Source organism: Amblyraja radiata, chromosome 19, assembly GCF_010909765.2.
Source record: "Amblyraja radiata isolate CabotCenter1 chromosome 19, sAmbRad1.1.pri, whole genome shotgun sequence".
Classification (NCBI taxonomy): Eukaryota; Metazoa; Chordata; class Chondrichthyes; order Rajiformes; family Rajidae; genus Amblyraja; species Amblyraja radiata.
In genome coordinates this window covers 461,440-473,474 of record NC_045974.1, presented here as the reverse complement: position 1 = coordinate 473,474, position 12,035 = coordinate 461,440, and the positions used below count along the sequence as shown (strand labels likewise).

Here is a 12,035-nt window from a genome sequence, read left to right as displayed (position 1 = left end):
CTTAAATAGTATCTTTGTATTCTTCGTTGTCACTTTCCCCAACTAACAATGATCTTTTCCCCTGATCCAAGTCCCCTTTGAAGTCTCATTTTCACACCTTACCCTTACATATCTCTGTGTCTCCCTCTCTCTTGAGTCTCAGTCTGAAGAAGGGTCTCGACCTGAAACATCACCCATTCCTTCTCCCCAGAGATATTGCCTGTCCCACTCAGTTACTCCAGCATTGTCTCTCCTGAACATTCAAAATCTGTGGCTGCTGGATTTGGACTTTTGTTGGACAAGTAAATCAAAGGCTATCAGGAAAATTCTAGTGAAAAGTGAAGAATAGACAGCTATAATCTATAAGCTTGAGGAACTGAGTAACCCGTTCTGGTTGTGTGGGAAAGAACTGCAGGTGCTGGTTTAAACCCATTCTCGTTCATGTATTCCCAGGCCATCTAAAGGGAAGCTACTTCACGGGCTGATCACTGCTGAATTCTCAGAGATTCCTTGCACTGCCAGACTCTCCTCACTGTTGCCAGCCTTGGTGATAGGGCAGCATGGTGGCGCAGCAGTACAGTTGCTGCCTCACAGAGCCAGAGACATGGGTTCAATCCCGACTACGGGTGCTGTCCGTACGGAGTTTGTACGTTCTCCCCTGACCTGCATGGGATTTTTCCGGGTGCTCCGATTTCCTCCCACATCCCAAAGATGTGCAAGTTTGTAGGTTATTTGGCTTCGGTAAAAATGGTAAATTGTCCCTAGTGTTAGTGTGTGGGGATCGCTGGTCGGCGTGGACTTGCTGGGGCGAAGGGCCTGGTTCTGCGTAGTATCTCTAAACTAAACTAATTGATGTGATCCTGGTTGGGGAGTGGAGGAAAAGGAGCAGAAAAAACAGGCAGGATACAACAGAAGTAAGTGAGAAATGGGATGAGTGCAGACAGACAAACACAGAGAAAGTTATTTCACAGCCAGCTTTTCCCTTAAACCTCTGTATGGGAGAAAGATTTGAAAATAGAAACTTCATAGATCTGAAATAAGAAATTATTTAATTACAAGCAGTTTTGTAAGCACTTTTGTTTAAAAAAATTAATACCGTAAAGTAAATATTTTATAGTAATACAACACAACAGGCATTGTAAAAGTTTAGAACTTTGACAGACTTTGCAAGAGTAAAGTTGCAGTCGCCAAAACTTCCTTTGTGATAAATGTGCAATAATGTCACTTGTTGAAATGTACCAAAGTTCAGACAGTAATGTGTGGAATATAAATCACCAAACCAAGTGTAGTTGCAGAAACATCTGTTTCTGTCCTGATACTTACAGTCACATCCTGAAACTGGAATCGCACTGTGGGCCCAGAGGGCTGTGGTCTGGTGCTGATGTCTAATATGGTTCTCAGCAGCATGCCCAGCAAACTGTCCACAAGCACATCCACCTCCTCCGAAACATTGGCCTCCTAAATTAAAAAAGGAATCGCAGCTGATGCCTAATCCGTTCACATTGCAGTTACTGCACAGAAACAAGCCAGGTCGGTCAAAGAGATGAACAGGGAGAAAAGTGCAGGAGGAACTCAGCGGGCGAGTCGAGCAGCATCCGTGGCGGTGGAAGGAAAGTTGCCATTGAGTTATCACCCGACACCAGGACTGGTCTTCGCCTCCACACATGCTGCTTGACCTGCTGAGTTCCACCGACTACAGCACTCTCTTGTGTCTCAAAGGAGCACGTCTTGTTCTAGTAAACAAGGTTTTGTTGGATTATCATTTCAAGTACAACCTGGTTCCGTCTGAAAAAAAGGATCGAGAATAAACAAGTTGAGGAATCGAGAAGTTTAAAGGTCCCATCACACCGAGTGTCCTTACAAAGCATTGTTTACAATAGTCCTATTTATGGCATGCATTCAATGTTTGTGGTCCCTCCTAATATGGAATTTACTCATGTTGAATATGGGGTGATCGCTGGTTGGCACGGGCTCGGTGGGCCAAAGGGCCTGTTTTATCTCTATTTCTTGACTGGACTTTACAGACTTTACCTTGCACTAAACATTATTCCCTTGTCACTGTAAATGGATCGATTATAATCATGTTTTGTCTTTCTGCTGACGGGTTAGCACGCAACAAAAGCTTTTCACTGTACCTCGGTACACGGGACAATAAACTAAACTAAACTAAAAATATCACTGTGAGGAACCACCAGATATCACTGCCTTGCACCGTGGCCCAGCACACTGGCATCGTAGATAAATTAGTATCACTGGCACCGTAGATGAATCACAGTATCACGGGCACCGTAGATGAATCACGGGCACCGTAGATGAATCACGGGCACCGTAGATGAATCACAGTATCACGGGCACCGTAGATGAATCACGGGCATCGTAGATGAATCACTGGCACCGTAGATGAATCACGGGCACCGTAGATGAATCAGAATCACGGGCACCGTATGTGAATCAGTCTCACGGGCACCGTAGATGAATCACTGGCATCGTAGATAAATTAGTATCACTGGCACCGTATGTGATTAAAACTCCCCCACCTCACTGTGATGTTGGATATTCTACCTGCTTGCGTTTCTCAGACAATCACTCATCAAACTGGAATCACTGCACAAGGTCACACAGCAACAATTATCTATTTCGGGTCTCATCTCAAATGATCAATGTCTAAAGAACTTTTTATAATAAAAGTTAAAACTATTATTTAATTTGCTATGGAGGCAAGCGACAATATCTGGTGCCACTATGGTGCAGCGGGTATAGCTGCTGCCTCACTATACCAGAGACCAGGGTTTGATCCTGACCTCGGGAGCCGCCTGTGTGGAGTTTGCATGTTCTCCCTGTGACCACGTGGGTTTCCTCCGGGTGCTCCGGTTTCCTCCCACACCCCAAAGATATGTGAATGTGTAGGTTAATTGGCCCTCTGTAAATTGCCCCTAGTGTGTAGGGAGTGGATGTGTAAGTGGGATAACATAGAACTGGTGTGATTGATAGTCGGCATGGACTCAGTGGGCCAAAGGGCCTGTTTCCATGCTGTATCTTTCAATTTAAAAAATAATTTATTCTCTGTCCAACTTAAAGTTCAAACCTGGCAAATGGAGAAAATCATCCCTCTGTTGAGAAATCTTCCCGAAATAAATTGTGTTATCAAATAACCAATAAGGGTCAGCCGCTGACCGATATGTGAGATTTACTGAAGTGTTTCTATTTCATTTAATTATTGTGACAAATTAATATCATCTTCTCTCTATTCCTTTTACATCAATGTCAGAGGCCCAAAGTTAAGGATTGGCCAACTAGCAGCAAATTGAGCCATGTATTTGCCAGAGCTTTGATTATTGAACCTGCCCAGCTTTGTCAACGATTGCATGAAGGAGAAGCCTAACTTGGAAACATCCCTTTCCCTGGGGGAATCCTCTGATGACTTTACATCCGTTATCCTTGGATTCGAGGCTTTGACCCACAAGCTAGACACGGAGACGGACCGGTTGGGGCATCAGGGCCGAGCCTCCAGAGGATGAACAGCAGCGATGCTGAGCTCATACTGCAATCTGAGTAATATAACAGGGAAGTCTGTAGAACTGCTCCCCAGAGTCAGTCAATTCATGCCCACAGTACCATGATCTGACTTCATAATCACACTACAAAGACGTACAGGTTTATAGGTTGTGTAGGAAGGAACTGCAGATGCTGGTTTAAACCAAAGATAGACACAAAAAACTGGAGTAACTCAGCGGGACAGGCAGCATCTCTGGAGAGAAGGAATGGGTGACGTTTCGGGTCGAGACAGTCTGAAGCTGTCTGAAGAAGGGTCTTGTCCCAATTCCTTCTCTCCAGAGATGCTGCCTGTCCCGCTGAGTTACTCCAGATTTTTGTGACTATCTCAGGTTTATAGGTAAATTGGCTTGGGTTTGTATACTTGGTATATGTGTGTGTATGTGTGTCCCTAGTGTGTGTATGCTTGTCATAATGTGAGGCTTGTGTTAACCGACTCGCTGGCCGGTGCAGTCTCGGTGGCCCGAAGGGCTTGTTTCCACGTTGTATCTCTAAACTAAACTAAACAAACAGCCTGGTTTACCCAGAGGTGGGAGAATCAAGAAATAACGATAAATGTACTGACTGTTACAGGGGAAAATAAGACAGCTTCAGTCTATTTAACATTTAGCTGGAGGAAAATAAATGCTTTAACACTGCTTTAACACATGCTTTAAGCAGCAACTTAATGAAGTCATAGATTGCTGTTTTCAGGGTAGTGTGTCCCAACTGTGAATCAGAACTAACAGAAAATAACTGGAAATATCATCTTGAATGATGAAAGCTCATCATTGTGTACAGAACCGTCCCATTGTCCAGGGACTGCTGCTGCAGGCTGGCTCAGCCCACTGGAGATACTCACGGTGCCATCCTTCTTGATGAGGCAGAACATGGCACTGAGGATGCGGGCACACATGAACAGGTCCTTCTGCTCCTGCAGGTGCATGTGGAGATGGTGGAGGACCACAGGCAGGAGGATGTAGCGAGAATCTGGAACACATACACACGCAATCAATCAGCATAGGTTCGGAAGTGATAGCAGCAGAATTAGGCCATTTGGCCCATCAAGTCTACTACGCCATTCAATCATGGCTAGTCTATCTTTCCCTCTCAACCCCATTCTCCTGCCTTCTCCCCATAACCCCTGACACCCGTACTAATCAAGAATCTATCTATCTCCGCCTTAAAAATATCCAATGACTTGGCCTCCACAGCCTTCTCTGGCAAAGAATTCCACAGATTCGCCGCCCTCTGGCAGAGTGAGTGATGGTCACAGCACAGTCTGGCACCTGAACATTTACATTTGGTGCTGGTGTGGCAACCTGTGCCTTTTGCCACAGACTATGCAAGTTACTTTGATTTTTCTGACCCATTTTATTGCAATATCTTGCTTCATGTCATGTCTAATTAATAAACGTCTCAGGTCAGGGTCTCGACTTCATCTATTTCTGAGATGCCAGCGCTGGAAGATGATGTTAGCTCCAGCCGCTGGTGGCAACTCCACGATTCTACAATGATTTATGGATGTGAACTTGTTATCTGCTGCCATTCAATGGCTAAATGACTGGGGCCCATCTGGTAACCTGGCAGAATACAATACAATACAACAATACTTTAGTAGCCACGTATGTTTTGCAACATATGAGGAATTTCATTTGCCAAGTCAGTCATTACACATAAAAAGCAACAGAACACACAAAACACATTTTAACATAAACATCCACCACAGTGACTCCTCCACATTCCTCACTGTGATGGAAGGCGAAAAAAAGTTCCGTCTCTTCTCTTCTTTGTTCTCCCGTAGTCGGGGGCCTCGAGCCCTCCGTTGACGGGACGATCTTGACTCCCGTTGCCGATGGTCGAGCCCTCCGCATCGTAGTCAAGATGTCATCCCATCAAAGATCTGGAACAACTCCCTCCAGGAAACCAATGGCAAAAAAACATAGGAACATGGAAATGCAGACGCTGGTTTACACAGAAGGACACAAAGAGCCAGTTTAACACAGCGGGTCAGGCAGCATCTGTGGAGAACATGGATAGGTGACGTTTCACAGAGTGCTGGAGTAACTCAGGGGGTCAGGCAGCATCTGTGGAGAACATGGATAGGTGATGTTTCACAGAGTGCTGGAATAACTCAGGGGGTCAGGCAGCATCTGTGGATAACATGGATAGGTGACGTTTCACAGAGTGCTGGAGTAATTCAGCGGGTCAGGCAGCATCTGTGGAGAACATGGATAGGTGACGTTTCACAGAGTGCTGGAGTAACTCAGGGGGTCAGGCAGCATCTGTGGACAACATGGATAGGTGACGTTTCACAGAGTGCTGGAGTAACTCAGGGGGTCAGGCAGCATCTGTGGACAACATGGATAGGTGACGTTTCACAGAGTGCTGGAGTAACTCAGGGGGTCAGGCAGCATCTGTGGACAACATGGATAGGTGACGTTTCACAGAGTGCTGGAGTAACTCAGAGGGTCAGGCAGCATCTGTGGAGAACATGGATAGGTGACGTTTCACAGAGTGCTGGAGTAACTCAGGGGGTCAGGCAGCATCTGTGGGGAACATGGATAGGTGACGTTTGGGACAGACTGATTGGGGAGGGGAAAGAAACCTGGGAGAGCAGAGAGGCAGGAATGATGTACCCGTGGCAGGTGATAGGTGGACACAGGCGAGGGGGGGTTTGTTAGGCAGATGGTCAGAAGGCCAGAGATAAACGCAGAAGGTGTGGGACAAAAAAACATTGACAGCTGGCTAAGCCATGCCACCATCCCAGCTTGGCTAGCTGTCAAAATCATAGGAAATATTATACTTCTGAATCATCCAAAAAGACAGAAAATCAAAGAAACAATCACCAAAGCTTAAGAAATATTTAACTTAAAAAATACACGTGTACAAAGGGAAAAACAGTTGCCTGGCATGTATTTACACGTCTCTGATTTTCTGTCCTCTTTTGATGATTCACATAGTGCCCTATGTTTTTGACAGCCAGCCAAGCACACGACCTTGCACCCACCGCTCTCCTTCTTGAAGTGAATAGACTGATCAAATACCGGCCATGGGTTCTGTGGGCTGATTGACACCACCTTCTACTTCAATGCCGGGCCACACTCGGTGTCCGTGGTTGGAACACGGGCTGGAAGTCTCAGGAAAGAACAGCGGACAGCTTGAGTCTACTATTCATGCAACAATACCACGTCGGTGGCTTCTACGTACGCACGTGGGAAATGTTTCTTTGTGACGTTCACCGGCTCCTCTAGACAGTTAAATATAGATTGATGTTCTGCAGGCATTACCGTGTGGTCTTACAGGCTACCACCAACTTTATTGTCTTTAGTCAGAGGGTGGTGAATCTGTGGAATCCATTGCCACAGAAGGCTGTGGAGGCCAAGTCAATGGGTATTTTTAAGGCAGAGATTGATAGATTCTTGATTAGTATGGGTGTCAGAGGTTATGAAGGCAGGAGAATAGGGTTGAGAGGGAAATATAGATCAGCCATGATTGAATGGCGGAGTGGGCGATGGGCCGAATGGCCTAATTCTGCTCCTATCACTTATGACTTTATTTCCACAAGACAAATCACATTATGTGACATAACCAGTGGCACTTCCCCATAACATCTGCCCTGCTAAGCAGTCAAAATATGTAGGAAGGAACTGTAGATGCGGTTTACACCGTAGACACAAAATGCTGGAATAACTCAGCGGGTCAGGCAGTATCTCTGGAGAAAAATGAATAGGTGACATTTTGGGTTGGAACCCTTCTTCAGCGAAAGAGTCAGTTTCTTCCTGAAATAAGCTTTTTCTTTTAAAAGACTGAATTGGCCTCTCATGAGCTCAGGAGCAAGTGCTAAAGAGAGAGCACGACCTAGTGGTCACTGTGGAGACCAAAGATCTTAGAGCGCTTTGATCTTTGGTGGAGACTCAATGTCCAGGGACGGACTCCAGTGAGTTCATTCATTTCCCATCAACTTTGACCACATCTTCAAGCAAGTTTAACATATGAATCTTGATCCAGCTAGAGTAGAGAAAATGCAGCTTCACCAGAGACACCTCAGTTTCTCAACCATGAACAATGTTACTCAGTGATTCACTGTTTTGAAAGATATCTATGTTATTGTGCTCGGCATCAAGTACCCTCAACCACTGCCATCATCATTACACTGCCAGCAAATGGATGGAGCTTGCAATTTACCCGTCAAGAAACAGGTCAACGTTGTCCTCGGATGGATGTGTATTAGATTACATTTCTCACGAGGGTTTTAAATGTTTCATCTCAACACATCTTTATGTTGCAAGTTCAGCTGACTAAAACACCCCAAGCCTCATACAGCAATTCTCAAAGCAGCAGCTGTGAGAATGGATATCATTAATCCCATTCAGAATCGTCACTCAGCAAAGCTGATATTGCCACAGGGAAGCTCAGCAGCAAAGCTGCAAGGCAGCGCTAAGTGGAGGGAGAGTTGGCAGACCAATTACAGCACAGAAACCTCAGGCAAAACCTGCACCTCCTGCAGGTCACAGAATTAATTGTCAAAGTGAAAATGGCCAGCGGTGAACTCACCCCACTTTGGTTCAAAGACAACGTTGCAACATAAATATTTCAAAGAGGGAAGATCACCGGTAGTTGTGCAGTGCTCATTTCATAGAAACATAGAAACATAGAAATTATGTGCAGGAGTAGGCCATTCAGCCCTTCGAGCCTGCACCGCCATTCAATATGATCAAGGCTGATCATCCAACTCAGTATCCCGTACCTGCCTTCTCTCCATACCCCCTGATCCCCTTAGCCACAAGGGCCACATCTAGCTCCCTCTTAAATATAGCCAATGAACTGGCCTCAACTACCCTCTGTGGCAGAGAGTTCCAGAGATTCACCACTCTCTGTGTGAAAAAAGTTTTTCTCATCTCGGTTTTAAAGGATTTCCCCCTTATCCTTAAGCTGTGACCCCTTGTCCTGGACTTCCCCAACATCGGGAACAATCTTCCTGCATCTAGCCTGTCCAACCCCTTAAGAATTTTGTAAGTTTCTATAAGATCCCCTCTCAATCTCCTAAATTCTAGAGAGTATAAACCAAGTCTATCCAGTCTTTCTTCATAAGACAGTCCTGACATCCCAGGAATCAGTCTGGTGAACCTTCTCTGCACTCCCTCGATGGCAATAATGTCCTTCCTCAGATTTGGAGACCAAAACTGTACGCAATACTCCAGGTGTGGTCTCACCAAGACCCTGTACAACTGCAGTAGAACCTCCCTGCTCCTATACTCAAATCCTTTTGCTATGAAAGCTAACATACCATTCGCTTTCTTCACTGCCTGCTGCACCTGCATGCCTACTTTCAATGACTGGTGTACCATGACACCCAGGTCTCGCTGCATCTCCCCTTTTCCTAATCGGCCACCATTTAGATAAAAGTCTGCTTTCCTGTTTTTGCCACCAAAGTGGATAACCTCACATTTATCCACATTATACTGCATCTGCCAAACATTTGCCCACTCACCCAGCCTATCCAAGTCACCTTGCAGTCTCCTAGCATCCTCCTCACAGCTAACCCTGCCCCCCAGCTTAGTGTCATCCGCAAACTTGGAGATATTGCCTTCAATTCCCTCATCCAGATCATTAATATATATTGTAAATAGCTGGGGTCCCAACACTGAGCCTTGCGGTACCCCACTAGTCACTGCCCGCCATTGTGAAAAGGACCAGTTTATTCCTACTCTTTGCTTCCTGTTTGCCAGCTAGTTCTCTATCCACATCAATACTGAACCCCCAATGCCGTGTGCTTTAAGTTTGTATACTAATCTCTTATGTGGGACCTTGTCGAAAGCCTTCTGGAAGTCCAGATACACCACATCCACTGGTTCTCCACTATCCACGCTACTAGTTACATCCTCGAAAAATTCTATAAGATTCGTCAGGCATGATTTACCTTTTGTAAATCCATGCTGACTTTGTCCAATGATTTCACCACTTTCCAAATGTGCTGCTATCCCATCTTTAATAACTGACTCTAGTAGTTTCCCAACTACCGGTGTTAGACTAACTGGTCTGTAATTCCCCGTTTTCTCTCTCCCTCCCTTCTTAAAAAGTGGGGTTACGTTTGCTACCCGCTAATCCTCAGGAACTACTCCAGAATCTAAAGAGTTTTGAAAGATTATTACTGGATATTCCATTATTCTGGAGCTACTTCCTTAAGTACTCTGGGATGCAGCCTATCTGGCCCTGGGGATTTATCGGCCTTTAATCCATTCAATTTACCCAACACCATTTCCCGACTAACCTGGATTTCACTCAATTCCTCCAACTCCTTTGACCCGCGGTCCCCTGCTATTTCCGGCAGATTATTTATGTCTTCCTTAGTGAAGACGGAACCAAAGTAGTTATTCAATTGGTCCGCCATATCCTTGTTCCCCATGATCAACTCACCTGTTTCTGACTGCAAGGGACCTACATTTGTTTTAACTAATCTCTTTCTTTTCACATATCTATAAAATCTTTTGCAGTCAGTTTTTATGTACCCTGCCAGTTTACTTTCATAATCTATTTTTGTAGTTCATCCATGCAGTCTTTAAATGTCTTCCATTGCATATCCACCGTCAACCCTTTTAGAATTAATTTCCAGTCAATCTTGGCCAATTCACGTCTCATACCCTCAAAGTTACCTTTCTTTAAGTTCAGAACCATTGTTTCTGAATTAACAATGTCACTCTCCATCCTAATGAAGAACTCAACCATATTATGGTCACTCTTGCCCAAGGGGGCACGTACAACAAGACTGCTAACTAACCCTTCCTCATTACTCAATACCCAGTCTAAAATAGCCTGCTCTCTCGTTGGTTCCTCTACATGTTGATTTAGATAACTATCCCGCATACATTACAAGAAATCCTCTTCCTCAGCACCCCTGCCAATTTGATTCACCCAATCTATATGTAGATTGAAGGCACCCATTATAACTGTTTTGCCTTTGTCGCACGCATTTCTAATTTCCTGTTTGATGCCATCCCCAACTTCACTACTACTGTTAGTAATTTCCACTGCATTCCGCAGATAATAAGGTAGCTCATCCCTGCCTACGCAAGACTTGCTCACCACTTGCATTTAGTGGATGAAAAACAAGTCATTTCTACAGCACACAAGGGGAAAGCAAAGACCATTTCCAACAAGAGTTGAGTTTGAACATCTTGTTCACAAGTTCACAAGTTATAGGAGTAGAATTAGGCCATTCAGCCCATCGAGTCTACTCCGCCATTCAATCATGGCTGATCTCTGCCGCCTAATCCCATTTTCCTGCCTTCTCCCCATAACCTTTGACACCCATTCTAATCAACAATTTGTCTGACTCTGCCTTACAAATATCCACTGACTTGGCCTCCACAGTCCTCTGTAGCAATGAGTCCCACAGTTCTTGTCTTGACTTTCAGCATCAATACCATCAACAATTGCCCACTTTCAACATCACCAATGTCCAGAGCCACCTCAGGCATAGCCACGTGCGTCCTGTGACCATGTGGACATGTCTTGCCCTGGTAGTCGGTGGTAAATGCTCATCTCCAACACTACTTCACCAACACAAACTCACAAACCAACGGCTTGATTGGTAGCCATCATTTTGAACATTTACTCCCATCAATACCAGTAGGGAGTGGCTACAATATGCACCAAATCTCAGAGGTATGGGGTTGAGAGGGAGAGATCGATCAGCCATGATTGAATGGCAGAGTAGACTTGATGGGTCAAATGGCCTAATTCTGCTCCAATAACATGTGAACAGGAGTTTTTGCAGCAACTCACTGGACTTTCACCAATGCCTCTCAAACCCATGCCTTGTACCACTGAGAACAACAAACAAACTGGCACAAAGGGACATCACCACTTCCAAGGTTCTCTCCAAGTCACAAACTACCTGACGTGGAAATACCTCTTTGTGCTTCATCGCCAATATGTCAACACCTTGGAACTCTCAGCTGAAAGATTTTGACTAACTTGACACAGATTTTTGAGATTTTACTAAACAGCTCATAATTAAAAAGATACCATAAATATTACATATATGATTTACATTGGACCAAATGCCAATGTATTCATTGGGGGAGGTTGTGGCAGTGGAGGTTTCTGTCAGGTTGACTCCTTGACCTGATCAAGGTGTCTACCAGGTAAGGCCAAGGTGAGTAGCAGTTCCACCTTGAGCCTCTCCGAGATTCCTCTCGACATGGACATGGTGGACATTCAGGGTCGTGAAGCAACCACCAACTTAGATCTGCCCCTCAATAGAAACATGGAAAAATAGGTGCAGGAGTAGGACATTTGGCCCTTTGAGCCAGTACCGCCATTCAATATGATCATGGCTGATCATCTAAAATCAGTACCCCGTCCCTGCTTTTTTAACATTTCCCATTTAATTCCTTTAGCCCTGAGCTAAATCTCTCTCTCTCTCTTGAAAACATCCAGTGAAGTGGCCTCCACTGCCTTCTGTGGCAGAGAATTCCACAGATTCACAAATTTCCTGGTGAAGACGTTTTCCTCACGTC

General features: G+C 45.0%; 1 protein-coding gene across 3 annotated transcripts in view; it reads right to left on the bottom strand.

Moving 5' to 3' along the window:
- The window catches only part of dock4 (dedicator of cytokinesis 4), a 259,437-nt gene that overhangs the window by 89,958 nt on the left and 157,444 nt on the right, over positions 1–12,035 (bottom strand). For all 3 annotated transcript variants that reach the window (XM_033037391.1, XM_033037392.1, XM_033037393.1), the window contains exons 24-25: positions 4,373–4,500; positions 1,303–1,437 (exon numbers count right to left, since the gene is read on the bottom strand). In XM_033037391.1, the coding sequence (XP_032893282.1) occupies positions 1,303–1,437; positions 4,373–4,500 (263 nt within the window). The remainder of the gene's footprint in view (positions 1–1,302; positions 1,438–4,372; positions 4,501–12,035) is intronic.